Source organism: Neodiprion fabricii, chromosome 4 (assembly GCF_021155785.1).
Source record: "Neodiprion fabricii isolate iyNeoFabr1 chromosome 4, iyNeoFabr1.1, whole genome shotgun sequence".
Taxonomy (NCBI): domain Eukaryota; kingdom Metazoa; phylum Arthropoda; class Insecta; order Hymenoptera; family Diprionidae; genus Neodiprion; species Neodiprion fabricii.
In genome coordinates, this window is record NC_060242.1 from 21,174,232 (window position 1) to 21,201,792 (window position 27,561).

Sequence of the window (27,561 nt, forward strand, 5' to 3'; positions counted from 1 at the left end):
TGCCATATTTCCAGCATTCGGTTAGTTAGCATTTATAGAATTATCCCTACGTTTACGTTATGATGTATGGCATGTATAGTGAGCTGTACAAGTTGCCGACGTATCATACAGCATTTCCTGTAGCAAACATGGGCGATAACTCAGCGCCGATCTCGAAATAGCTGGAAACTTAATCTCGACAAAAGCTAATTTCTATCGTATTTAACATTCACTTTATTCACGAAAGATCGAATTGTATTTATTGCGCCAGCAGTTTATGGCAGTAGAATCGGCGAAATCCATAACAATCAATGTGTTTGAATTTAATTACCGAGATATGTATTTTTAGACCAATTGCTGTAGAGCCCGGTGAAAAATATTGGTGGTGCCGTAGTTGTCACAATTGGTTGAAAATCGGCAATTCACTTCTGTAACTTCTGTCTATATGCACCATATAATTCTGCAATGTTTTCGCACAATACGTAAGACGACGAAGAAGATCCATGCATCTCTACAAGGCGTTACGTAATTTCGAACATCATTCAACGGTGCACGCTGTTGTATTATACATGCTGTTGCACTAATCGCGGAGGCTGTACAATCCTCTGTTCAGTTTAGCCTTGACACTTTCTCGCCCATCGTGCCCATGGTCCAGTGCTCCATGGCCCCGTCACTTTCACCCATTAGTTATCCCATCCCTCGAACATGGGATGTACCGCGATCGAGCAGCGCAGACGTGACCTTCGATCGAAAAATTTTGCAAGAAGTTGGTCACCTTTTACAAAAGCTCTATGTAAAATATAATTATGTGGTTACGTCTCCAGCAGATTCGGTGAAACGAGCTCGTTATTGACTGCGGTTTCTGTTAAGACGAGTGTTGGAGAAAAAATGGGGAGCGGGAATTGGAACTTCGAGTTTGATTGATCGGCATAAGGTACGTAGGATCGATCTCAGCCCGTGTGGACCATGCAGATGGCTGTGCTGATGGATGCAGCGATCCGATGTCTGTGTGTAACGTGCGTTCATACGGTAAACGCTGTGCGGACAAACCGACACAAGTGAACGTAGTCGAGCAACCGCCGTAAGACTGGTTCCCCGTCCCCCAAAGCGGGCCCAACTAGAAGGCCTCTCTCTTCGCGCACTTCGCGATCTACGTTCGTCCGAGTTGGAGCTCGCTCGCCACTCTTCTCGCGTTTCTAAAAACAAAACTAGTCACGGTGTGCTGGTGTAAAAAAGAGGGGGATAAAACAGAATCGAATCGAATTGATAAAAGAAAGAGAAGAGAAAAGGTACCGCCTCGTCGATCGATCGATCGATCGGTTGATTGATTTATTGGGAAGTATTTGTACAGTGATACGCAGTGAATGGGATCGATATGGTGAACCGTCGGGGATGATACGATGATGCAGTGAACACGTCATTCTTATACCCAATTGTTCGTCGTTGTTACCAGTGTGTTGTACAGATTGAATTATCGTCCTGATTGAAATTTATGCATAATATATATGTATATATATACATGTATATATATATATATATATTAGTGAAGTATAATATTAAAAGGTATTATACATAGTGAAGTGCAGAAGTCCCAGGATACTCAGATCCAGCTCTTGGATGGATACCGCATCAAAGTAAGCCCACCTTAGTATATAAGGTAGTTGTAGAAAATCATTGGACCTAACTTCATGTAAATGAAAAAATAGAAAACGTACGAGTACATGCAGCCAAAGATCATGTAGTATAATAGTTTTGGAGCACGGACCAAGACAGGTTTTTTTATACTGTTATAATAATGCATGGAATGAATCTCTCGTTGACGAATTCAATTCCCATGTGAAAACGTACGTAATAATAATTATGTAATTTCAAAGATATACAGCATAGAAAGATCACGAATGCCTTCGTTCCGAATGTATTTGGACAGGTTTTATGATCTCCACGTATAAGCGTGTCCAGTGTGGCAGGTATGATACGAACTTTCTTACAACGGTCAGCTCGACGTCTCGAGACGTGTAGTTTATATACACGGATACATAGACACGGCCGTGTTACGCAAGAGAGATTCGTGTGCCTGTTTTTCTTAATTATTTTCTTTTTTCATTTTATTTTTTATTCGATACTATTCCGCTACACGACTTCTCCAGTTTGCGCTATTTATTACATCTCGTTTTGCCCGATAAACGACGCTCATATAATATTTCTGCCCATAATTTTACCGCGGGTTTATAGTTACGCGATATAGTGCGTATACCGCAACAACATTATTTCGTACCGTGCTAAGCGAACTTTTTTACCTCCTTTCTTCTTATTTCGCAAGCACAAAGAATCGGGGTCGCACGACGACGACGATGGTACAAGTCGCGGCCGATTAACGCTGCGATGCTAAAATCATTCAAATATCCTCGTGTCGTCAGTCTGACTCAAGAGGAGAGACGAAGATTCACCGATCTTTGGCTATGTCTTTATACGCAGTATGAACGGCGCATACGTACGTACGGTTTTTACTGTTATTCGCGAACTTCTCTCCGTGGCAGCAGCAGCAGTTCAGCTCCTCGAATCGCTGTTACATGCTCCGCGGCTTTTGCAACTCGCCTAATTTCCTTCCGCAAAACGAGCACCGCATGCTAAACAACGCTCGCAGCCAAAACGACGACGGTTCTCTTTCCCGAATTTCGAAATTCCCGCGCTTCGTCGCGTGACGTCATAACGTGATAACGAACTCGCAAGTTTTCGCGTCATTGTTCCGCCGCAAATTGATCAACCTTCTCGTAATTTATCCCGATCTCATCTCGATCGTAACTGTTCCTATTGTTCAGGTTATACACCTATAGACGATGTACAGTACAATGATTTATCGTCTCCTCTCTTCTATACCCGCTCCTCATACTCGATGTCCCGGTGTAAATAAGATGCCGGGTAGCTACAGCCATTTACGGTACCAAGTAGACCAAGGCATTTGATATTTAAATGCCAGTCATTTGCGCGGATCGCGAATACTCGGCGACACGCGTAAATGCACCGATCTTCTACGGTTATGCAGGTAAAATTTGAAGAAAATGATCGCGTTCGTTTCTTTTTTTTTTCTTCATCATCAATTTTCACAAGATCTTATACACAAGTACAACAATTATTACAATTATCTAATTACATGTAATTTGCTCGTATTATCTTGCTTCTAAAATTTCTCCCAGCTGTTTTTTGGGCAGAAAATATGGCAAAATTCGATCCGTTATAATTGTAATAACATTGTCTTTCCCTGTAGAAAAAGGTTTCCGTTTGAGCGAGCTGCATTCGTTTTACGACTTGATATATACGTATATACATATATACCTATATTATATTGCTTCCAGCGATAGATTAGATTAGGTTACGGTAGAGAGCCCCGCCGGTTAGAATCCTCCGGGAAACGGCTCTCTGACCACGCCGTTGTGAAACCGGAAGTGGTTTCAGTCCGCGGGCGTAACATAAAACCTACCACCGCGGCGTTCCCCGATCGGAACTCGACTGCGAGTAAAAACATCGAATCCCACGCGGAATCGAACTAGAACATTATAGTAATATTATCACGATAATATTCATTGTTACGGTGAAAAATCGATCATCTCTTGTTCTCGATCCCAATTCATATTCCTCCGAATCTGCCACGATAATCTTAGTGAAATTTATTGGAACGGAACGGAACGGCCGGTACGGTGTTCGATCGGTTTAATCCGGCCGATTTTACTCATCCTCGTACCGTTTTTCATTAATATTTCATTCCTCTCGAGGTGTTTTGTCTTTGCCTCGAGGCTGCAGCCGCCGCAGTCGGTCGTTCCGGCATCTCGTGCACGCAACTTATGTGAATAAAATTTGAGAATATAGGCCGAGTAACCGATTATATCCAATGGCTGGCCGCGCAACGCCGTCTGTCGCTGCAGGTTAAGTGGTGTTCGTATCCAGGACAGCGTTGATAAACCTAGAATTACAATGCGACAAGCCCACGGTTCGGAGACTCGGTAGGGTTTTGCGTTTCTTCGGCGATCGCTTGCTGTGTCATCTTTCGGAGGCGCCGCAGGTATCGGAAATCTTGGATTTCCCGCGACGTTTTTCTACGGAAAATGTAAAATCCGCTTCACCGGCCGCATCAACGGTCAGCCTACTTTCCAAGCCGGAGGAAACTCGGAAATTGTGAAAAAGATTCGCTCCGCGGAGATTCGAACGATTACGAACATCCGAAGACAGGAGATGCGTTTTCCTCCGCATGCGCAGATCAAGGGCGATGATAAAATCGGCATATCGGATATCTTAGGAGTATTATAAGTGATACGCTCGCCGAATCGGGTTTGGCATTAGATATTAGAGCGTTTAGTCGCGCTCTGTCGAGGCTGCAAATCGTTTCCTATAAAATCGAGCTGCTTTCTCTGGAGGTTGATATATACAAGAGCTGATTTGAAGGCAAACTGTGTTCCGCCAATCCGCTAAGCTGCAGCATTCGTGTTCTGAACGGCATTTATAACGCCTGCTATACTTTATTAATATACTATTATTATCGTTATCGTGTTGGTTCAGCTTTCCCGAACCGAGGAAGAAAAAAGTAATAACTTCAATAAGAATCGAATACAAAATTCGAAGAAAAAGAACTTGTCAAATCGTCGTGCCGATACTTAAATTAAACACTAATGGCTGTGATCAAAACTTGGACTATGTTCCCGGAATTTTTCTATATTACACGTATATTATCAATACAATATAATAACGACATACGCGTGGCTTTCAATTGTGCAAGTCTGTTGCAGTAATTGATGTGTATAAGTGGCATGTGCCAGTATTTAAGACCATCTTACAGTGCCAACTTGGGGAAATCCGATTCGCTCACAGTGTGGAATATGCCTACCGCACAAAAGATACGCTAGCCGCAATGTGATGTTTTACTTAATGCGTCAATTCTTTTTCCGTCACTTTAGATAGAGAATGAGTTCATTTATACGCCCGTTTGTTGGTTTACAAGTGAATTACACCAACAGTGAGTTTATACTTATTTTTTTAACAGATCATGCAGTAATGTAAAATTTGAATCTCTGCTGGGTAGTGTGATCACGCGCAGTACCTACATGGGTACTTATAAACCTTGTTTACCTTGAGTGTATCTTTGTAACTTGAGGTTTGCAGTATTTTTGCGTAAAAAACGAAACAGCATTAAAAATTTACAATGCAGAGGTGATGTATTCCGAGGTCGACTCTTGAAGAGAAGTTGAATTTATTGTTGAAAACCACCTGCGCATACTCATCGCGGTTTCGTGGAGGTCAGAGTAAAATTCGCATATTGCTCTGCCTACCTTTATTGAATCGAAATGGGTCCGAATTTCTGAGTCTTGGATCTAAGCAAGGTGAAATCGGTTCACTCGTGCAATTCGTTACTAGGAAGACGCGAATCGAAACGATCTCCGTCTGATTCCCGTTCGAATTTCACATTGAATCCAGTCTCTTCGCAAAAGGAGTGTTGGAAAATCTACCGAGGCGATAACCACAAAACCCTGGATGAATTTTACGACGAGCGTATCGAGTGCCGATCTTCCTCGTCGAAGTACACCATCTTCAAATAAAGATACATATACTCGTATATATATATTGTGTTATGTTACGTACCTATAAATGCATATGGATATGTAGGTGTACTCTCGAGAAACAGGAGCCGGCGATATGCGGTCACGGGATACTCCAGAGTGCAGTTTCCAACCCGTTTTTACCCTCTCTCTTTCTCTCTGTCTATCTTCTTCTCTATCTCTGACCGTTTTTACCGTTTCTGTTACACTTATCTCGTACACGGTTTTGCTAGTAATTGTTCAGGGTGTGGACCGCGCCCATATCGAATCCTTCCTCGAGTTCCGCAAGTCTATTGACGTTCAATTTCATACCGCTAAAATCCATCATTCATCGCATCCAAGCGTTTGCTCTTTTTTCGGAGCAATTTACTCGCATTCTGATTCCATTAAAGTATAATAAGACAAAAGCAAGAAAAAAAAAAAAAAAAAAAAACAAAACGAAATCCGCACCACTGGGCTGAATCGCCAAAAGTATACCATTCCATCCAGTCGGCACATTCAATTAGTTGGCTTTCGGCGAAAGCGTTCATCGACTAATCTCACGGTTTGTGAACACGTGTGCATGGGTAAATTTACGACGATGGTGATAGCAGGCATTATACGGTATTTGGGACAGGCTGTGCAGGCCGAACAAACGTCTGAGACGACTGACTGTAGACACGCGATTTTTGGATGCCGAGAAAAATTTCACTGACAATCAGCGGTTGCTCGACGGGCACTGCGTGCGGTGTCTCTTCCGCTGGTTCCTGGGTAACAAAAGGTATATTCCGGCTGGAGGAAAAGTGAGTTTCGGAGGCAATTAGCCTCCGGCAGGACCGTGTTCATTTCGAGCACGTGAGCATGTGCTGTCTGCAAACGGAGTTTCTGCGTACGGGGGGGACTTTCGCTGACCGAGGAACTACAAAGTGCGGGTGCATGTGAAGAGTGTCGAGCCATTGTGCGAACTCCGTACCGTATACAAGTCGGAGATAGACGTGGCCGTGATATTTATCCGGTAATGCTTCTGTCTTCAGCAGAGAGCATGTGAACTTGGAAGACAATCGAGAAAGCACCCACGCCCACGTCGCGTTTCATGCTATACGTACGACCTCTGCAAACTCACTCTATCTTCATCTTATATCCGCGAAGCGATTGTGGTTCGTAGAAAGTGTATGAAAGAAAACAAATTTGATTTAAATCGCTGGCATAATGCTATATGCGGTCTCACTTATGGGCCTTATCCCCTCTTGAATATACTCAAACTGAAGCAAGGAAGGAGCTTTCTATGACCGATAAAGGGTGTCGGACATTTGCCAAAAGAGATTTGGAAAACTGATCTCCTCGCGACGCGCATCCTTACGCGAATTCTTCGACGACAATCCGACAACGGAATGAGCGGTTCGAAACGATCTCGGTGAAAGACGTCGCGTGGTGGCAGAAGAGGCTTTGGAGCCCGAGAGCGAACGTCCTTACGCAATCCTAGAACCCAGTAACCTTTTGTCTCGTGACGCGGTGGCCCACCTTAGCGACTTGTTCCATCCATCTGGCAGCCGGCTGTAACGATGTCTTCTCGCCACCCGGCTGGCCCGACTTGCCTCATCACATCTTGAGCTGCCACGCATGCGGTAAGGTCACCAGTTGCCTGGTTTCGAGTTACCCGTGGAAAGCGATCTCAGGGTGGAAGATTGGGAAAAAGGTGGAAATTCTCGGACACCTCAGTCGCGTTCCATTTTCAAATCATCGAAACCAGTGTTCGGTGACCGGGTGGAGATCGTTGGCGATTCAAGGCAGACCGGCTCGACCGTTAACCGATCGCCGAGTCTCAACTCGCTGGTTTGGCTCCGAGATGTCGGCTTGCGTCTAGTCGCGCCTACACGCGGTTGGGTATCGCTGTTTCGTTACGCCACTCGCTCCTAAGTGTGTCAATAGGAGAGCAAACAGTCGAATTCAGATGCGAACCCATGACTAACCCACTGCTGTTGGTATCTGCCGCTCACACCTTCCTGACGATCCTCGATTTGACGCTTCGCCAACTTCGCCACAACGTATCTTCGCTTCGATTCATCTACTATTTGTTTCACCGAGTGACTCACGCGCCTAATTACACCGCTATCCGACCACCAAAAAATGCGTTAATCGATCGGACGGAGGGTTCCGATCAGGTCTCATCCTGGTCAGGTTCGTGAAATGTGTTTTTGTCACGGGAAGCGATCCCCAGAGTGAGAAATCGGTATCAAGAGTCGAAGCTTGCGAACGCTGTATCCTACCTCGCGGATAACATCTACACATTTGACATTGAGACGGTATTGAGGAAACGTCTCCTTCTGCCCTGAAAGGTGAAGCATGCTCAGTTGTACAAATAAGATCGAATTCCGTGGAGACGGTTTTCTCCTGCGGAGGGAAACCAACTGTCGATGAACATCTAACGGCTGGTATTCACCATGGGTTCGATGACTGCCGACACGTGAACTCTGGAACGTCAAATATTGGTCGTCTGTGAACTTCTATAGATGTACACAGGCACACGCTTGAACACACTTGAAAGCGGAGGAGAGAAGAGAGAAAAAAGAATGAGACAAGCAGGGAAAGAGGTGCAGCACCAAAAGTGGTCGTTTGTCTCGCTGCGGTTCGACTCAAAACAACTTTCGAACACACATGCGGCAGTCGTACGTTATCTGCAGCTTATACCTGAACAGACATCGTCAGCCGTTTTTACACCTGCGCAAAGATGCTGTGTATGCAGAATTGGCTGTCGAGCGAATCACTTGGTGCCTGAACCGAAATGCCACCTATAGAAATGACTCAACAGCTTCGCTTAACCAATTGCAAGCATTGGTGTTACAGGTATTTAAGTCGAGCATGGTCGAAACGGTCAATTTTAGCGGGGTACGGCAACACCCTTCGAAACGGTAATTCACGGTGTGACGTTTTTACCGTCTATTTCCCATCCTCGATCGACGACCTCGGCTCAATGAACTCGAATGACGGGCTGAAGAATCGCTGTGCGTGGCTGGTATTTGTATGGTCATGAGCAACAGACGGTAGCACTCAGGTTGAGTGACTGTCGCATCCTCGAGTAAAACAGTCTGTCATTTCCCATGACCGTCGATAAGAAAATCCCGTCTTCGTCTATTGATTAGCATTATCGGCGTGTTTTACTGGTAGCTCAAGACTATTTTCGATAACGTGACTTATCTTCACCCATTTCAATGGTACTCAGTCATTACCAACCCGCCGGTGTTACAAGCATATCGTACACGCCTTGTCATGCAGACTACAAGTTTACGTTTACGTTTACTCGCCAAGCTTACTGCAGGAACACACTTTCTTCTTCCAACCTCAGGCTAATGAATAGTCGGCGGTAGTGTACTGCAGGCTCGGTTTAGCCTGGTGGGTATAATAATGAAAAATAGAAAGAAAAAAGAAAACAATGCCTGCCGCAAAGCTGTCAGAAAGGTGGGATACTCGGGCGAAGAAGGAAGTCGCCGTAGCGTTGAGGGATCGAAGGTGGGGAAGGGAACGCGAGAGAAAGGGATAAGGCGAACACTTGCGTGAAGAATAATATTCTTTTTTTCCTTTTCTGTTTATTACCGATTCACTCCTCGATCGTACCTGCATTCTAAGGAATTCACCATTCATCTTCGAGATAACGGATGCATGCATGTTACGAAGACGTGGATATTTTTAATTTTTTTTTTCCTTCATATTGTTACACGTTGCGGAGGTGGGCTCAGACTCTTTAGACGAATAATGTTTTTGATGTAACGCCTTCGAGTGGAACGGCGCATGCGTGAACTTTGAAGAATGTAGAAAATCCAGAGACCGAATGTGTGCAGTTGAATGCAGAAGTGAACAACCTTTCTACAAACTAGAGTCGCATTCTTACCTCGTCACTTCACACTTTACCTTTAAACGGTCATATAACGATCGTTGTAGTCACATCGTCGATGCACGGTCTTTCCAGTCGATCCTCGCACTTATGATCCAAGCAATCCTGCAATGCTAAGTCGCAGTACTTGATGTATTCCGTAATATTTCATCGAGCGCTGATCATGCGTCTTATCTTATCCACGATTATTCTTACGGCCCGAAGGAGGGCGAGGTTTTTCAATTGGTACGTCGCTGGCAGCAAAGGTCACAAGCCCGATACCGAGAACTCGAACCGGTCGTTCGCAATTTTCAAGTTTTTGTCACGACGGCTTCAGTTTGTGCAGATAGCAGCCTCGGCTGACGAACGATCATCTGCAGGCCGTCAGGAGTGGATTTTCCATCTCGGGCTGAAAACAGTGTCGAGTTTTCATGGTGCCATCTTTTTCCACCAAGTCTTGTTCTACTATAGCCGATTAATCATTGACAAAAAAGTCTTTCGAAATACGTAAATTCAACTTCTGACTTCAGAATGCACCATGTTCGAAATCGTTCCAACTTTTTCTCCTTGTATATATACCGATCGGCCGATTATGTATCTGGGCTCAAGTACATTCTGCGATTCCTGGCATGAAAAAACTGCTTGTGTATTCGACAAACGAATGCCGTGACTACCCCGTTAACCGACTACTAAATCAAGGTTTGGTCAAAGAGCCTTGAAGCATCACCGAAGGACTTTGGAGTCCGGTATACGATTACACGGACGGACATTCACTTATGTCACTATTTTTGTTTCTCCTTTTTTTCCCTCATCGCCCACGCGATAATTAGCACGCATACGTGAGGCCGTCAAGCCACAAGCATTGCGATTTTCGTACAACGGTAGGTAAAATGGCGCAAACGAACACTATCGCTTTTTCGAAAATTGATAAAAATCGCGGCTACCTTTTTCGCCCATGCTTGGAGTCGCTGTCGCGCAACCGGTGCACTTTCATGCGGCGAGGAAAGCAGTCTACCTACATCGTGGGCGGGACTGCTGCAGCAAAGTTCGCTATACTCCCTGCCGCGGAAGTGCAGATAGACCTAGAACGCTAAGAAAACTAACCGTTACCTTCTGAGGATGCGAAACTTGCCCCGCGTGCCATCCGGGCAAGTGCGTTAAACGCAGACCATCTGCCTTATGCCGCAGGTGACGAGAGGTCATCGGTTCGACGTGCCACGCACCGACGATTTTTGTAATTTCTCTTTTACTCTCCCCTGCTGCTGCCACTGCAGCTGCCGGGAGGTTCGCGACGGTTCCAGTTGTCGTTGGAATCGATTATACGTAGAATGTACACCTCCGGAATACTTTGCCGTTAGATTGTTTGCTATTGAGCTGTTGCGAGTCTCCGTTTCTTGCCACTTCAAACTGCTCGCTCAAGTGAGACAGCCTCATCTTGTAATCTTAAGACGATGCTTGAGAATGATTAGCGATTAGGTGTAACGACACGGGGTGTAGTGAGAAGAATTCTCTCTCGCGTTCGTAATGTCAGGCGTGATGTTTGACGGGAGGAAGTAAACTTTTCCTTCTCGAAGCTGACGGATATCCAGGTTATCAACGTTCGATTGTCTTCCTCATCTCTAATGGTCTTCGATGTTCTTCTGAGTGCAACCGTGCGGATATACCTTTGTGTAATTCATCCGCGATAAATCGTCGGATAGTAGCGATGCGACCTGTAAACGGATGAACTTGGTATTCGAAGCTCGGATGTTGACCGGAGAACGAAGGTTGTGGGACACACGGATGTACAATGTGGACACACAATATCTCGTTACCGATTTTAAATGAAATTAACAACTATACTCACTGACCTAGGTTTCGATTCGAGATATCGCGAAGCTGGTAGCTCGCCTCTCCGACTGTATGAAAGTGATCGGTGCCAGGTAGAAGTGGGTTGGAAGTGGGTCAAGTGGGTCAGACCGAGGCTGAAGCGGGCCCTCGGGCCCCAGAGTTTCATTTTTTACCCTCCGTTGAAAGTTGATGTTACGAATGCGTCCCCGAGTGTTCAGCGTTCACTCGTTCACCAGATCAATCCGTAGTGGTGTACGCATCCTCAATTGCGTGCAATTACTTGCAACTCGTCACGACCATCATCCCCTGAACGAGTAAACTCGTTATGAACTTTGAAACCGTCCAGTTAATTACTCCGCCCGTTACTACATTGTAGCTACATACTGCGATACGTGATCAAGGCATCGTGTGGGCTACGTGCGTTGATCGCCGTTCCAATAGCGCGTGGTCAAATAATTAAAACAATCAACGTACGGTAGGCGGAAGGTGTAGCTGTAACTCGCGTAGTAGACGTACTGTGTACAACATGCATTATTTACTCGAATTCCGCGAGACTACCGCAATCACACTGTGCGGTGTTTGTACCTATCTGATTGTCAGTTCGATTCCCCTCCATTTTGCTTTCACTCCAGTCTCTTTAACGAGTCTGGGTGTATCCGACTACATCCAGGCTTTTATTTGTATCGAAATGCCAAGTGAGAAAAGTCTCGTGAAATTATTTACTCACTTTGTCCTGTTTGACTCGTAACTACACCTGCAGGTCAAGTGACATGTTAGACAGGAAAACATCTTCGCGACCTTTCGCCATTTCGAACTTCGTCAAACCGTTTCGAAGAGTTAATACTGGATTGCAAATGAGTTGGAAACGAGTACTGAATTTCTCTATCAGAATTCATTTCTCGATTCGCGAATACTTGCTATCTAATGGCCTATGCGCAGAGAAATTGTCGGTGAAAAATTTCATCTCGCGACCTTTGATGGTATGCAAAATCTTGCGTAAGTAAAATCAGAGGTGCGAGAAGTCGCTTCGATGAAAACGCACTTCTCAGTTTTGCTGAAACGGTGTTGAACTCTGGGTCAAGACGTAGGTATCACCGAATGACGTTGTACCCCACGGTACGGTACCTCGTACTGCTTCTGAGAGCAAAGGACCGCCACATCTCGTATGGGTGGGTACTTAATATGGGCGCAGCGTATCGCGTTCGAGTGGGAACGCGATATACAGGTACATACCTGTACGTGTAACACACGCATCTACAAGGCACACGTGACGCACGTATCGAAGACTAGTGGCGTATTCTTTCAACCTTAAGTCAAACCCGTTCTAACCGATAATGATGGCACAGGGGCTGCCGTGAACTACGCCCACTCCTCATGTCCGTTTTCCACGTTGACAGAGGAATCACCGAAAAAGGCTGCTACATGGTGGCTTTCACGGTCCCAATTCGCCTCTGAAATTGACGTATTCTCTTTCGGTGTTTAGGTTTTTTTAAATCATAGAAAAAACCGTTCAGAAATAATCGGAAAATGATCCTCCGTTTTTTGACTCTTTGCCAACAGCGACGAACCGTCCTTAGAATCTGCCGAATCTAAAAATGGTACTACCAAAATTCATGAAACATGAGAAAACATCGCATGACTGCCGCAGTCGTCGTATTCCAGGTCTTCCCCATCTTGGGCACTCCATGGGATAATTAAACATTACAGCACAGATTTACCGAGCTGTATAACCCACGCGTGTATGAAGTAAGTCGACGGCTGCACGCAGTGTAGTCGAGACTAGTATGGGGTGATACGTATAATATACCTGTAGGATTCGCCGGTGCCTGTCGGAGACCAGCGAGTTCTAGTCTAGTCTCCAGCTTTCTAGGCTCGGTCTGAACGGCCAACCGAATCGCGGTAATCATTCGCGGTGCGAAGGTATTGCGCAACTAGCATCTCGCCGAGTATAGAAAAAGAGCGATATAGGTATATAAGGTGCGGGTAGAGAGGCGGAGGAGAGGTGAGATATTGCGTAAGCGAATATTGTCACATGATGTAATTATTATGTCCCGGTTAAAAACAGCGTTGGGCAACGCTCCCACACCCGCCAATGGTGCAGGATCGAAAACCTGGACGAAACGCCGAAGCGAGGCCAAATTACCGATACCCGGGTTTCTTTTTCTTTCCAGACTGCAGCCGAGGGACTACGATGCGTAGCCGGGGCTGGAGGCTCGTTTCCGCGTTACGGAACGCTCAAGCCTTGCTGAACCTCCAGGAGAGAGAGCCGACTTACACGTCGGACAGAAATGACGATGGCCAGTGTGGCGGTCACCCAGGGTAGCCCAGGTAACCCTTCCGCGATGCTCACCCCGAAGAGGTACCACCTCCAGTCGGGAACCGGCACCGGATCCCCTTCGCCGACGGCCTCGCCGACCCCTGGAAAGGTGAGTTCCGTACCAAAAGACGACCCCTTTTACCCGTAGCTTAACGCAGAACCATCCGCATGGTCACAGTCCAACCTTCTTCGTGCGGTAATGAAGCTGCAGCGATCGACGCGTTACGTGGTGCCTTATGCACGAATCGTTAGAAACTCGTATTCCGTTGCAGCAGTGCGAGCTGCAGGGTCACGGCGAGTGCACTTCGCCTTGCGCAATCCCGCTCGAATCCTCTTTTCTTCGTCCCATTCCTACAGCGCTCTCTTTCTCTCTTCGGTGACTGAGAAAGACGCGCGTATCTCTTCCTGTCCATCAGCTATTCCGTGTTATCCGCTGGTCGCGAAGAGCGCGACTCGAGGTTGTCCAACTCTGAGCCGTGTTTCCAAATACACGAATAGGATAGGACGTAAAAATCAACTCGGATGGTTGCATCTGGTGAACTTGTGCGCATGGTTGGTGTGGGTATCAGCCAACGAAAATTAAACACGCCAACGTTGCAGGCGGTTTTATAACGCGCGTCTTCCATCCTGTATGTATGATAGATACTGTATAGATATAGCTGGAACGGGTTGCGTTACGTCTAGCACGGGTTGGCAAATAATAATTTATGCCTCGTGATGCCAGTACGAGACCTGGATATTCACGGACTTGGAAAGACCGGATCACGCTCTTTGTGCCTCTGAGACAAGTGTGTGCACGAGGAGAAGAACGCGCGACAGAGAGGGGAAATAAAAGACAGCGAAAGAGACGCGGACCAATTCGGCGCTAAAAATTTCCTCTCTTTCATTTCTGACGTCATTCCTAAAACCAGCTTCTCAAGTCAAATCAAGTTGTATTGTACGGTATGATATTCGCTTCGCGCGAGCGTCAAACGGAGCTTGTAAGTAAATATCACCGTTCGCCAAAGTTGGAAGTTTTTATTTTTCGACGGTTCTTTTTTTCTAAACCTGTACTCTTACTTTTTTCTACTCTCTCGCGCTCTTCTTCTCCTTCTTCTTGCCATATCAATTCGTAACATCGAGTCAGGTGCTGATGCTATAGTGGAATAACAGCGGCGGGCGTAGCGGCCGTGACTCAACATCTTCGCTAGGATCAGCGGCAACTTTCCCTGCTCGACAAGGCCTGGTGCCAACGGCTTGATGGTGTTCAGAGATTATGATTGCACGGAGAAAGAGGATAAAGAAGAAGAAGAAGACGAAGAAGAAGCCTCGATTCTCTTCGTTCACCGCTTTTTCGCAACGTCGAGATCCTCCTCGCCTGCTTTTGACAGCTCGAACTAATCGCTGCTCATTTTGCAACCATTATATGCGAATACACTTATTGTATGATAACTGTGTCATGGCACTACCTTTTCCGGTTTGGAAACCCGTAACGAAACTACAAATCCCAACACATGTATGTTAGGTTGAAGATAGCGCAGATCGGCGCTCAGATTCCCGATTTTTCGCCCCCGCCGCACAGCCGCGCAACGTTTTTGGTTCATAGAACGACGTTGGCAAATTTTTCTATGCAAAAACGGAACTGTGCAAGCTGTATAATTCAGCCCGCGTATGTGTGTAAACGCAAATGCGAATCGCGTCACGCATGAAACTCTTCGTGTCTTAACGCTTTTCCTGCAATCCGCAGCATGTTGCGGTGTTACCTAATCAATCATACGCTAGATCGCGATTCTCGTTGGCATAGAGAAAGACCCGAATGTTTGACAAGTGTGGCAAGGCGATCGAACTTTCTTCCGTAAAATCATTTGCACGGACTATAATTCGGTTCTCGGTTAGCCCGGTTATTGTATTTTCCAAAGATGGCCGACCATGCTCGAGTCTCGACTACTGAACAGGGAAAGTGGTGATCGCCGGTTGACCGAGCCATCGCCCAGCCAGAATTTACATTCAAGTTTGATCGCCGATCCTGCGGTGAAATCGGCGCATTATCTTCCACTATTTCTTTACTTTTTGCTTTTGCCGTTGTTGAAAGAAACATAAATAAGCAATGAAACCGTCGGAATTCCGGGAAAGAAATTACTATTAAATGATTATTCGACAACGGTCCAAATGCGAGTTGCATGCAGGTTGCGATCTTCGACTTCCATCAAACTCAAAATCCTTGATCAGAGTTCTTCGAGTTTCTATTTGCGACTCATAATTGCAGATATAAGTTATCTATGAATGGAAAATCCTCGATCAATTTTTATCGCCCCTTGTTGTGTGCTTGTGAGAACTACGAATTTAGGAAGTAAAACTTATCGAAAAAATCTTGAAATTCGCGATACGCTTAAGCGACCTTAAGCGACGATCAAACATCTTATATTTCTATATAGATTGCACAATATCGGAGGAATTTTTTTGCCATAATACACAAAGAACGACAAAGTGTATTAACGACATAAGCTGTAGTCGCTTGCGTCAGTCGATACCTGAAAACAGACTAATTTTCTTAACTCCTAGACGCGGATGTCGAATACCGAGCTGCAAAATATGTGCATTCAACCTCACGACATTGTAACCACCTCGCTACATAACAATTAGTATAACCAAGGAATAACGATCAAAGTGATTACAACGATCTTTAATATCGGTAAATTCTTTGATGAAGTATCGGATTCCTTCACTTATACACAACTACACTTTCGAGGGTAAAAATGTGACACCGTGGCATCCGACGGCCAGAAATGCATCGTTCCAATCGTGCCATATTTAATTTAAAAATGGCTCTCTCGTCACACTTTTTGTAATACATAGATTCCATGTGCAAGAACTAAACCATCACACCTTGCACCCAATTCCTCGCATCTTCCTTATTCGCATAACTGATACAAAGCGATCCACTGACAGCTCAGTTCTCGTCGCCATATTGCTCACCACCCCCTCGTCCCCCTTCAATTCTAATCCTTCGAATGTTACAGAACTATGACACCCTGAGCAAGGGCAAGAAGTCATGGAGCGTCCGACTGGGTCTCTCCCGGCAGAGCCAGATGCAGTCCGAGGAGGGTCCGAAGCAGGGCTGGGGAACGATAAGCGGGGGAAGCGCGCTGTCGCGTCAAATGCGGTACGGCGATCCGTGGCTGTACGGAACGGTTCGAGGGAGTCGGCAGATGGTTTCGGACCCCCGTTTGGGGGGTTCGGGGTTTGGGGGCCGTCCAATTCTGGTGGTCTGCTCGTGCCCGGAGTTCCTTAGCGGAACAACGCGGCGGCTGGGCAACTGCAAGAAATGCGGGGGGCACCGGGTCGCCGGTCTCCCGCTGGGGGGCACATGCCGCGCCCCCTCGGCCGCATCGCGGCTGCGGCCAAGTTTAGCCGGAGTTTTGCGCCCGGCTTTGGACGACCCCTACGATCTGGTGCGCCGCTCGCGATTGGTGGAACCGCGCACCAGGGCCCGCAGCATAAGTCCCCACCGCCAGGGGCCCCGGGACGGTGGGCGAAGTCAGAGCGTCGCGTGGTCGGCGAAGGAACAGGATCACTGGTTCAACTCGGAGGGAAACGATTCGGGCTTCCTCCAGCGGAAGGGGTGGAGGAAGCGGGAAGAGCAGTGGCTCCAGGACGAGGGGGGCGCCCGCGACGCCGATTCTCGACGCAGCATCCTCGAGTGTGACGTGAACCCCTATCTGCTCGTAAAGAAGCAGGCCACCCGCGACGAGGACGAGTTCAGCGACGACCTATCGGACAACGCCCTCGAGCTCGACGAGCCCCAGCCCACCCTCTTCGACCCCTCCAAGGTCAAGTCCATAGAACGCATCCCAGCGCGATGCTCCGTCGCCGCTATAGGTGGGCAACGAATCAGGGTATTCAACGAGCCCCGGGAACCCTCGGATGAAGATGAGCAGGTTGGGGACCACTCTGTAACCCCGACCACTGGGATCCCTATCCCTAAGGTCTCACCGAAGCGGCCGCCCAGGAAGACGAGGACCGCCGAGGCCAAGGCGGCACCCGTTAAGGGCATACTCAAAAGACTCAGGGCCGGCAGGCCACCGGGTGCGAAGAAGAAGAGCGTGCTCTTCAGTGTTAACAACGTCGTCTTTGCGCCGGCGAAACTTGAGTTTGGCAAGCACTCCGAGGAACCGGAAGACGATATCGAAGAGAACATAGTGCCCGAGGAGAAGGTCGAGAAGAGGCCGAAGTTCATCACCATCCCGAACATCAGGGACCCCAAGTCCACGGACAAAGTCAGCTCGGCCAGGAAATCGGCGACACCGCCTAGGATATCCGGGATACCGAAAAGCATCGCGCGCACGGAAACCGTGGTTAGACCAGCCACGCCGCCGCTTCCGGTTTGCGAAAGCGTTGCGGCATCAATGAACGAGCCGAAAACTGGAAGTGGGAAGGTTCGACCGGAAGACGAAACGGAGCTCGAAATTGAAATCGAAGAACTGAAGGAGCAGCCGACGGAGAACGACGAAGAGGAGCGGCATGTCGAGACGACCGAGACGACAGAGACGAACGGTGAGCAACTCATAGTTCATTCTATTTTTGGCTTTATCCATTCTTGCAGGATCGAGAGTTGAGAAGTAAGTCGATTTTTCGTTGCGCAATCCAGAAGGCGGACTGTGCTTTCTTCTGCTTTGCTGGTTATCTGCTGATGCATTATCGCACTTCTATATCATGAGCACATTTCGTAATTTAAGTGTTGCTGCGCAAGTCGGTGTAACAGTTTCTGGGAATACGTGTATCAACCGTGAGCTTGGTTAACCAGAAATCTCTTCATGGACGGAGATTCCGTTTCGACGAACCAGTTATACGAGTTTGATTTTCAAACAAAATCAATCAGTTACGGTGATGGTTCACAGATTCAAAGTTGAAGAGTTGGTAAGCTGACAGCTTTCAAGGTCTGTTAGTACATAAAATAGAGACGGTGATTTTGAGCAGGCTCGATTGGCCTGATAACCGGTAACTCAACTTGTGTACCTTATAGTAGAGTATTTAAAAAACGAAAAACTCAATATGCCAACCAGTTCTCATCATATATCTAGGATTACTAAAGTCACCGCTACAACATGCCACCATCCTTGGCAGAGCTGTTCATCGTATTGCATACCTTCCGACTATATAATTCCGTAATTACCATTTTTTGAAAAGTTCAAGGATTCAAAATTGTGTAATTTATTCAACCATTGCCAATCCATTATTCCGAATGACCAAATCCAACCGCCTCTAGTCGAGCTTAAATTTAAACATTGGCGAGCGATCCGTACAGAGAATCTCGAGTGAACCGATTTTATAGATCTTCACACCACGTTCAGATCATGCTATGCAAGCATATGCGAGATTACGCGTCAATCTCTGAAACGGGTCTTGATCTTGGAAAGAGAAGGCAGGCAGTCAGACTGATGTTGTTGCAGGGACAAAGACCTCGAGAGACGGTAAATCTTGCGAGTGGAAAGGGTCATCGGAGTATCCATGAGTCACACCAAACGCGAATGACTCGACTGGAATATGATTATGAGGCGGAAAAATTATAAACTGGAGTTTTTTTTAAATGAACCTGGTGACCATTGATTTGTGGTGGGGGGTTATCTTTCTCATTTCTGACGCAACTGTTGTTTGGCTTTCATAAATACCTTAATTCTAGTACTTGAACGTCGAAAATAAGCAAACTAAAATTGATCATTCGATAAACCATATACTAGTTTTTTTAAACCATTTTACGCAGTGAGAACCAAATCGCACTTATCAGTATAACGGTTGTACACATTATATATATTTTATCAAAATATGAGCAGTAAGAGCTGATATGAAAGTGTATTTTCATTTTACAAGATGTAGGATACATGTCTCAAGTCAAAAATTTCATCGGGTTTTTTCACCTAGAGTTAAAAAAAAAAAAAAAAAACCAGTGGGTTTAATTCAGCGGGGAAAAATTGCGCTCACCTTAGGCATCATAGATTACAGACGGCGTTTTAAGCAGTGACCACCGTCCGTCAAAATCTGGTTCTCTCTCTCTCCCTCTCTCACACATTTACTCTTTCTCAGTTATTCTTTGAGTTTTGTGACGAATTGCGTATAACATGCTAAGTGTAAATGTTAAAAAATATTCGCGATTCATACTAGTGTGATCAACCTGGAGACTGTGTTATTCAGCAGAACTTGTCCACTGGTGTACTTGCAGATGGCACACACGTTAATAAATATTAAAAAAGCTATGATTTTATCGGATTTCCTTCGTGACTTTGTGCAGAACCGTCGCGGTGGTCGTCTTATGTGCCTGTGATCAAGGAGTTAAATATTTTATATATATATATATAGTTTACCTGGAGGCTTTAATAACTGAACTACATTAATATACTGGTTTAATATGGTTTACACCACTGTTCTCTGTTCAGTCACTGAACCTCACCAATATTTATTGGTTTGATTGGCTGTGTTTCTTTTTTTCGGTTATCGAGTGCTCTTACAGTTCAAACGTTGTATCATATAAGCCACTCAAATGTCCTCAGATCGTTGTGCGTTAACACGATAAGTGACGGAAGTGTATTTACTTTGATACATTATAGACATTCTGGTGGTGTGGATACCTCCACTCTTTCCTCGGTATTGTAAATATGACGCGGTGCTGTGTTCTCTGTAATAGTGTTGTTTCAACGATTAACACCACCTACCATGGTACCTGCTTCCGTAACTACCATGCCGATTGTCTGCATGAGTTTAGAAGCATCTGTGAGAAGCATCCAGGATGCTGGAACTTCCAAACCCAATCACACGCTCTCGCCACGGTTTTTGCCATTCTTAATTCGCCAATTTTAAGTAGTTGTCATCAGGCTCCCTGAAACAGCTACGATCTTGCTAATGTAAAATTCTTTCACCTAATACGCACAGTCCCTCATCACCTTCTTTAATGAACTTCTATTACTCTTCGCTGGTAATTTCTGTCATGTCATTGTCCCCTGCTCAAGTTTTTTCTTGAAGAAGATGTCAACGATAAAAATTTCGTCAATCACGTCCATCACAGCATTAGCGCACATATATATTATTATACATATATGGTGCTGGATTTAGGTGATAATTACGGTTTTGAGTCTGAATTCACTGATCTCGAATTGTCTGTGCCAAATGTTGCAAAATGCTACTTGCAACTGTAGCGTATAATTGAACATGCGCCGAAAATCGGCCGCTAATTGTGTGAGTACGAAGCGGCCTTTATCGACCTGTCTTAATCGTAATATAAAAACCTGCAGTACTGAGCGGCTTCAAAACTGATCTTCGCCGTAACACCTGACTCTCGACATTATAGGTATAATTCCTTCGATCCCGAGTAATGGTCGGTATCCGGTTCCGATATGCGTGTGATTTGACGATGCTGACAAGAATGTTGAGCACAGTAACAAAAAGTGTTCTGCAGTAGTTCAAACCGATTAATTTTTGTCAATTTTGTCACTGCCACTTACCTGACACTGATTTCGATATTCAACGCTCTTATTTCAAGCATGATGTGATGAAACTTTACCATGTTCCAGACACAACAGCGACCCGGAGACCAGCGCTTCAGCGCAGTCAAAGTGAGCGCACCCCAACGAAACCGGGAATGGTGGAGAACGTCCAGTTCTCGGATACGATGAGGCTGAGCATCCGCAGGCGGATCCAGAGAGATGCCGAAACCGCCGGTTCCCAGGACTCGCCACCCCAGCTCGCCGATGAATCGGATCCCACTCGCACCCTGGTCCCACTTCCGGTTGAGGAAGCGGAAGACGAGACGGAGCCGAATTTGCCGGAAAATTTACCGACACATCGGGACGCGGAACCGGAACTACCGCCAAGATCGAATTGGGAGGGGTTCCAGAGGATGAGACCCACCAGCTGGTCCCCGCCGCCGTCTAAGCACAAAACTCTGCCCCAGAACCGAAGCAGTGATCCTGGTACTACCGACTTCAAACCGCCGAAGCCGTCAATCGCGGCAGACATAAAGGCGTCCTTTAACTCGAAGGTTGGGGTGGCCTCGAGCAGATCGGAAAACGTCTTCAAGATAACCGTAAGCCCACTTCAGTCCCCGCTGGTCCACAGACTGCAAATTGGTTCCGAAGCACCGAGTCGCGGCGGTAGAAGAACGTCGATAATGATAAACGGGGACCAAAATTCGAGCGGAGAAACAAGCTCGAACAACAAGGTGACCATAAGCGTGGGTGGCGAGGACAGCGTCTGCAACCCGACTGTGATATCGGTTAACACCGACGTTTCGCCGAAGATCCAAAGCTCCTCAGAGAACAGGACGCTAGTCATACTGGATAATTATAGCTCTAACATAATCGTCAAACCCTGCGCGAGCAGGGCGGATGTTGACGAGGATTGCGAGAGGGATTCCACGGAGAAACGCGGGGACCAGGCAAAACCGTCTGTTCCCGAAGAAGGGGCCGAAGGGAAGCGGGTCCCATCGCTATCCAAGGAGGCGATGGTCTCCAAGCTGCTCGAAGACTCGCTGAAGAAAGCGCGAAGGAACGGCGAGATTCTCGACGAGACGAGCGGCGAGGCGATATTGAAGATACTGAAGGAGACGCTGCTCAAGTCGGGCGACTACGAGAGCTCCGAATCGACGGTCGAGCCCGATCAGACCTATTCGAGATCCTCGAGCTTGAATTCGGAGGTCGATTTCGTTGCGGCTAATATGTACATCGAGGAGAATCCGTACGAGGTGATCAAGGAGCCGATTTACGAAGAGATTCCCGATGATCAGCCACCGCCGCTTCCGCTGAGCCCACCGCCCTCCGAGGTCTTCCAAAAGGAGCAAATGTACTTCGGTGAGGAGTACAAGGAGGCGAGCTACTACAAGAAGTTCAACTCAGGTCAGTTGCTGCGATCCTATTTTCCGGACGACTTCTTCAAGAAGCCGACCGCCGAGGAACTCAGCTCGAAAATCTACCATCCGTCAGAACCGTTCGCCAAAAAGCCCTCCTCTTCGCCGGAGGAGAATTACGCCTCCAAATTCGAGCTTTTGAACTACCTTATCGACTCCAAGGAACGGACCGGACTCGTCGAGGAGGAAGAGGACGCTGAGGGGGAGCTGGACGCGCTATACGAACAAAAGGAGACCAGCCTCGATGATCTAAGCTCCAAGAGTTCACAGATATCGAACGTGTCCGACAGTAGCGAAGATGGCAATTTACCATTGGCCACTTCAAGCTCTCCAGAAACTTTGAAGGTAAGGTGATTTCGGATAGTCGGTTGGCATCAAAATTAAAAATTAAAAGATTAATTTATACTTTGTGGTTAATCTTATTACGGGACAGTCGTAGGTACTTTGCGTATTTTTTATCAACGTTTTATTTGTAGGAATTTTCAGAATGTCCTAAAATAGGAAATCTTGGAAACATAAACAAAAGCTTGGATGTCGATACTTCGTTTCAAATCACCTCAAAATTATTGCAGACTTAGCAGATTCGTTCAACATCACTCTGCCACGACCCATTTTATTAGCCGGAAATTCACTACAACACTTTTTTTTTCAAGTAAAGCATCGTCGAATATTTATACTTACGATAAACCATTTAAAAAAAACACCTGATTTAGTGACTTTGTAAAGATCTTTTGAATAAAAGGAACAATTTCGAAGCGATTTGAAACGAATCGTCAATATTTATTCCGAGCTTTTGTTTATAATTCTAGTACTTTCTATCTATCAACAAAACACTGGCACGTGACTATCTCGCTATAAAATGACGAAAAATCGTGCTTCTAACTCGTTAATCCTCATCAATTAATTACTCGAACTGATGATTGCTCGTCAACCGCAGATGAGGACCGTCGACATTGAACGAACCGACAGCGGCGTTGGGTCCGAAAGCAGCCAAGCGAGCAGCAGCCGCGGGGCTGTCCGGAGATGGAGAGGAAGCAGCGGGAGATCTTCAGGCCCAGGAAGTCTCCTCGGAGTGATGCCGCAGGTTGTTTCTGGAGATGCGAAACTCTGCCAAGACTGCGAACAGCGGCTTGATCCTCTCGTCACGATCAGGTATCGCGGAAACGCACGACACTTTTATCGCCCATTTTAACTATAACGGAATGTCGCCACCGGTTATTCTCAATTAAGAGTAGGTAGATAAAATTAAAAAACAATCCGTGGAATGCTGCTGCACGTCGTTTAAACGCTCGCGTTTACCGGTTCACCTTATTACGCACTCCCGGAGCCGATGGACTAGAGTTCTTTTTCTATATACAAGCTTGACTGATCACGATGGGATGTTGCGCGGTAGGACAAACCAATTTTAACGAAAATTTCTTTACACACTCTTGGGACAACATAAAGAAACCCGTGTTTCGGTATTTCACTGTATGCGCTTTATTTGGAGAGAAAAAATATATTGACAACTTGTTTTTAAATGTCATTTCACAGGGATACTGCTCAATACAAAAATTTTACAAAAATAAACCTTTTTCGGGAAATATTGTACATCGACGACAAGTTTTTCCGATTTTTTTTCCTCGTTAAATAATGCCTATTTTGCGATACTTGGCAAAACGGGCATCTTTGTTTTGATTCAAGAGAGAGTCAAGGACGATTTTTAAATCAAGTTGTCTTATACCGTGAGCTCTCTTTGTCAGTCTACTATGCGCCGGCGTTTCATAAAATCTGAGGAATCGTCTACTCCTTGATATCGCAAACCATATTTCATTATAATCGCTTGAATTCGTTTGAAATCACTTAGAAACAGCTTAAAACCAGTTTGAAACCTCTTTAAATCGCTTGAAACTGCTTTGAAACCATTTGAAACTCGTTGAAATCAATTTCAAACCGTTTATAATAATTTCGAGACCGTTTAATAGATCACTTACAGATAGACAGAGAGAAATTGAACGATTGAGAAATGTTGGAACAGCTTCAAGGTTCTCCATTGTTTTATCCCCCATTCAATTTCACGTATATTTATATTAGACTATACAGCCGTCCAAAGATACAGATGTGTTAGGTATTTCGTTATGCCGTCCCGAACGAAGGTTCATTGTTTTCACTTCCACGTCTGCTGCACACGCTCGATAATTTTCCACACCTACATACATATATCCGGTGCGCGATTCTCCACGCGTATAACGGGTATCGAGGAATCGAGTATGCAAGTATACCGATTGCGAAGTAAACTCACTCCCTTGTTCTCGTGCACAGTGGCGTTGTCTACGCTCCGTTCGTCTGCAGAAAATGCGCAAAAAAGCGGTCCGAGCGCAAGGAGATCGTTATGGAGATCGTCGAGACGGAGCAAAAGTACGGAAGGGACCTGCAAATCATACTCGAAGAGTTCTACAGGCCGATGCTCAGGGCCGGTCTTCTCACCCAGGACCAGCTTTCCGCGATATTTCTGAACGTCGAGGAACTCCTTGAGCACAATGTCACTCTCGCCGAGAAGCTGAGGGAGGCTGTTGAGATCGTTCAGGTGAGTAAGGATTGTTTAAAGGACTTCGAGTTTCTTCGATGATTTTTTCAGCCGAATTAATTGCACCATCCTGTACTGTGTCATCCATGAGTTTGAACTTCGCTTTCTAAATAAGGAGTCCGGAGATGAGGACCTGGTCACGATGGACGTCGGAAAGATATTCCTCGAGTCTGAGGGCATGCTTCACGCCTTCGAGAGCTACTGCACGAGACAGGGAAGCGCCAGTTTGCTGCTGCAGAACCTCGAGAAGGAGAAGGAGCTGCTGAGGATATTCCTCAAGGTGTCGCAGATGGAGAACGCCGTTCTTCGCAGAATGAACCTCAACTCTTTCCTCATGGTCCCCGTGCAGAGGGTCACAAAGTATCCTCTGCTGCTCGCGAGACTCTTCAAAGCCACCCCGTCGAATCGACCCGACATCCAGACTGCCAGGAATAAACTGAAACAGGCCCAGACCAACATCGAATTACACTTGGAGCACATGAATGCCGTGCGTTGATCGATCATACGATAATTTGATTTTACAGCGATCGATATGATTCAAATTTCAATTATATAGAAAAAATGATCTAATACATTTTCACAGGAGGCCAAAGACGTCACGTCGACCAAACTGTGGCGCAGGATTTCCATCATTCAAAACGGAAGGCGTTCCATGGGCGAACAGGACATGGTCAACATTAAGCTACGAAAGGTGAGAATTATATCAAATTTTCTCAGCTACCCAAACCTGAGTCCGTAACAATACATTTTTACGCCTTCGAACCCTGCAGATGGCCGTCGAGGTGTTGGAATGGGCTCACGAAGAGGTCAGATTTGCCCTGGAAGGTCGACTTCTGGTAGCTCTGCCAACCGACAATAATTGGCGACGGGGAAAGACCGTTAAGCTTGTACCGGTAACCGCGATGCTGGTCACGAATGGAAAAGTCAGTATTTCAACAGATCTTTAGCTGTAACGATGATCGAACAATTATACATATCTAACAACATTTCAACGTTATTGTACGATTTGTTGTTTCAGCCAAACACTCAGTTCCTCGATCTTACTGACGATTCCCTGTTCCCAAGGCAGATTGGAATCAAGGAAGCGACGCTTCTGCTCGTTAAGGAAAAAATCGGACGATATTCTCTGCTGAGGGTGGGTTATTATTATAAAATCGTCAAAATGTCTTGTAAAATCTTCAAAACAGTTATGACTTCAGCGAGACCCTAGCAATTTTATTATTCTAATGCGTATTGTTTATAAATTGATCATTGGGCGAAAATCGCTCTCATCGATTTTCGAACGCGGCTAAATTACGCTACTGCTTACTGTCTTCTGATCAGGAACCTCTTTACCTGGACAAGTGCATCGTCTGCTGCGAAGCAGATCTTGAGGATTACTTTGAGATCCAGGAATTATCGTCGAAGGAAACATTCATATTTAAGGTACGGCATCGACTGTTATCCCGGTATTACAAAACTCCATCAATTTTTTGTGAAACAGTACAAACTTGAATGGAAAATTAAAATGATTTACAGTTGTTCACGGTAAAAATAAACAAAAATCACTTTCAGAATCCTGTGAAAACGAAAGACACCAATTGGAAAACTGCCGTCACATGTGTTTAAAATTTTTGTAAAAAGTGACATGAATTTTCTCGACCACGGTTATAACGGGAAACCGGGTATTTGACCACTTGAACCTCGTTATTTTTCCATCTTTTCGCAGGCGGAAGACGGTGTGAGAACAAAACGATGGTGCAGGACTCTTCAGGCCCACGCACAATCCTTGGGCGCCTGGCGTCGGCGTCGCGGTGCCTTGGCGAACATCATGATATGCGGTGTCGATCGAAATTGACCGAGAATCCTTTCCTTTTCGTAACCGGTCGTACCTATCACGAGAATACGGATGCCAAGCCTCGAGGATCGGAAACAGAAGGATAATCTCGGATTTTCTTTCCGTGATCCTTATATGAATGTTGCTAAATGTACCCAGGATACAAAAACCCTATTTTAGGCGAACGGCATTATCCTAATTTGCTCGCTGTTCATACTGAAAGAAAAATTTCCTAGGATCAACGCATTGGTTGTGTGACTCGACATGTTTTATTTTTTTTTTTTTTTTTTTTACTAACAACAAATAAATATCGTATTAGCACTATTCAAATATGGACTTAATTCTGATGAAATCTCCTCAATTCAGGTGGATTTGAGTTAATCCGATTGTGAGTAGATTTTATTCATCGAATTAAGTGAATATTTTGGGGATTCAAATGGCATCAATTATCTGAATAGTTCTACCACAATCTTTACTGTGGGCGGAAGAAAAAAATTAATCAACCACCGAATCTCGTGTATATTTGAACCAAAAAAAAAAAAAGAAAAACTGATAAATTATCGAATCAAACAAATCAGGGAGAACAAGTCATTTTTCGTGATGTTATCTTGAGGCTGCATCGTCTTGTACCGTACATGTAGCGTTTTGAAGAGGTTGATTGTTTCCACGTCGTCTTATTAGATAAAAATTAAGACGAATAGTGAAAAAGTGTAAATCGCTTTATTCGATCAGGCTTAGGTCTGTCTAAC

The 27,561-nt window shown here is 45.7% G+C and overlaps 1 protein-coding gene across 2 annotated transcripts; it reads left to right on the forward strand.

Annotated features, from left to right (window-relative positions):
* Window positions 1–1,098: 1,098 nt before the first annotated feature.
* Window positions 1,099–27,415, forward strand: LOC124181254. 2 transcript variants are annotated; one of them, XM_046567623.1, is made up of 12 exons: window positions 1,099–1,613; window positions 13,413–13,667; window positions 16,558–18,091; window positions 21,100–22,775; window positions 23,368–23,582; window positions 24,732–24,996; window positions 25,112–25,483; window positions 25,580–25,687; window positions 25,767–25,919; window positions 26,015–26,131; window positions 26,320–26,421; window positions 26,705–27,415. In XM_046567623.1, exons 2-12 carry the CDS (start codon window positions 13,530–13,532, stop codon window positions 26,831–26,833), a joined length of 4,809 nt encoding a protein of 1,602 aa, XP_046423579.1. In that variant the 5' UTR covers window positions 1,099–1,613; window positions 13,413–13,529; the 3' UTR covers window positions 26,834–27,415. The 2 variants fall into 2 exon arrangements, with proteins under 2 accessions (XP_046423579.1, XP_046423580.1); XM_046567624.1 differs by having other exon boundaries at window positions 25,115–25,483.
* Window positions 27,416–27,561: the final 146 nt, after the last annotated feature.

What these genes read in the sequence shown, in the direction of transcription:
- LOC124181254 (XM_046567623.1), top strand. Translation starts at nt 13,530, where the DNA reads ATGACGATGGCCAGTGTGGCGGTCACCCAGGGTAGCCCAGGTAACCCT. An exon ending in ACTTGGAGCACATGAATGCC is followed by an intron (nt 25,484 to 25,579) that starts GTGCGTTGATCG and finishes ACATTTTCACAG; the next exon opens with GAGGCCAAAGACGTCACGTC. An exon ending in GACGATATTCTCTGCTGAGG is followed by an intron (nt 26,132 to 26,319) that starts GTGGGTTATTAT and finishes TCTTCTGATCAG; the next exon opens with GAACCTCTTTACCTGGACAA.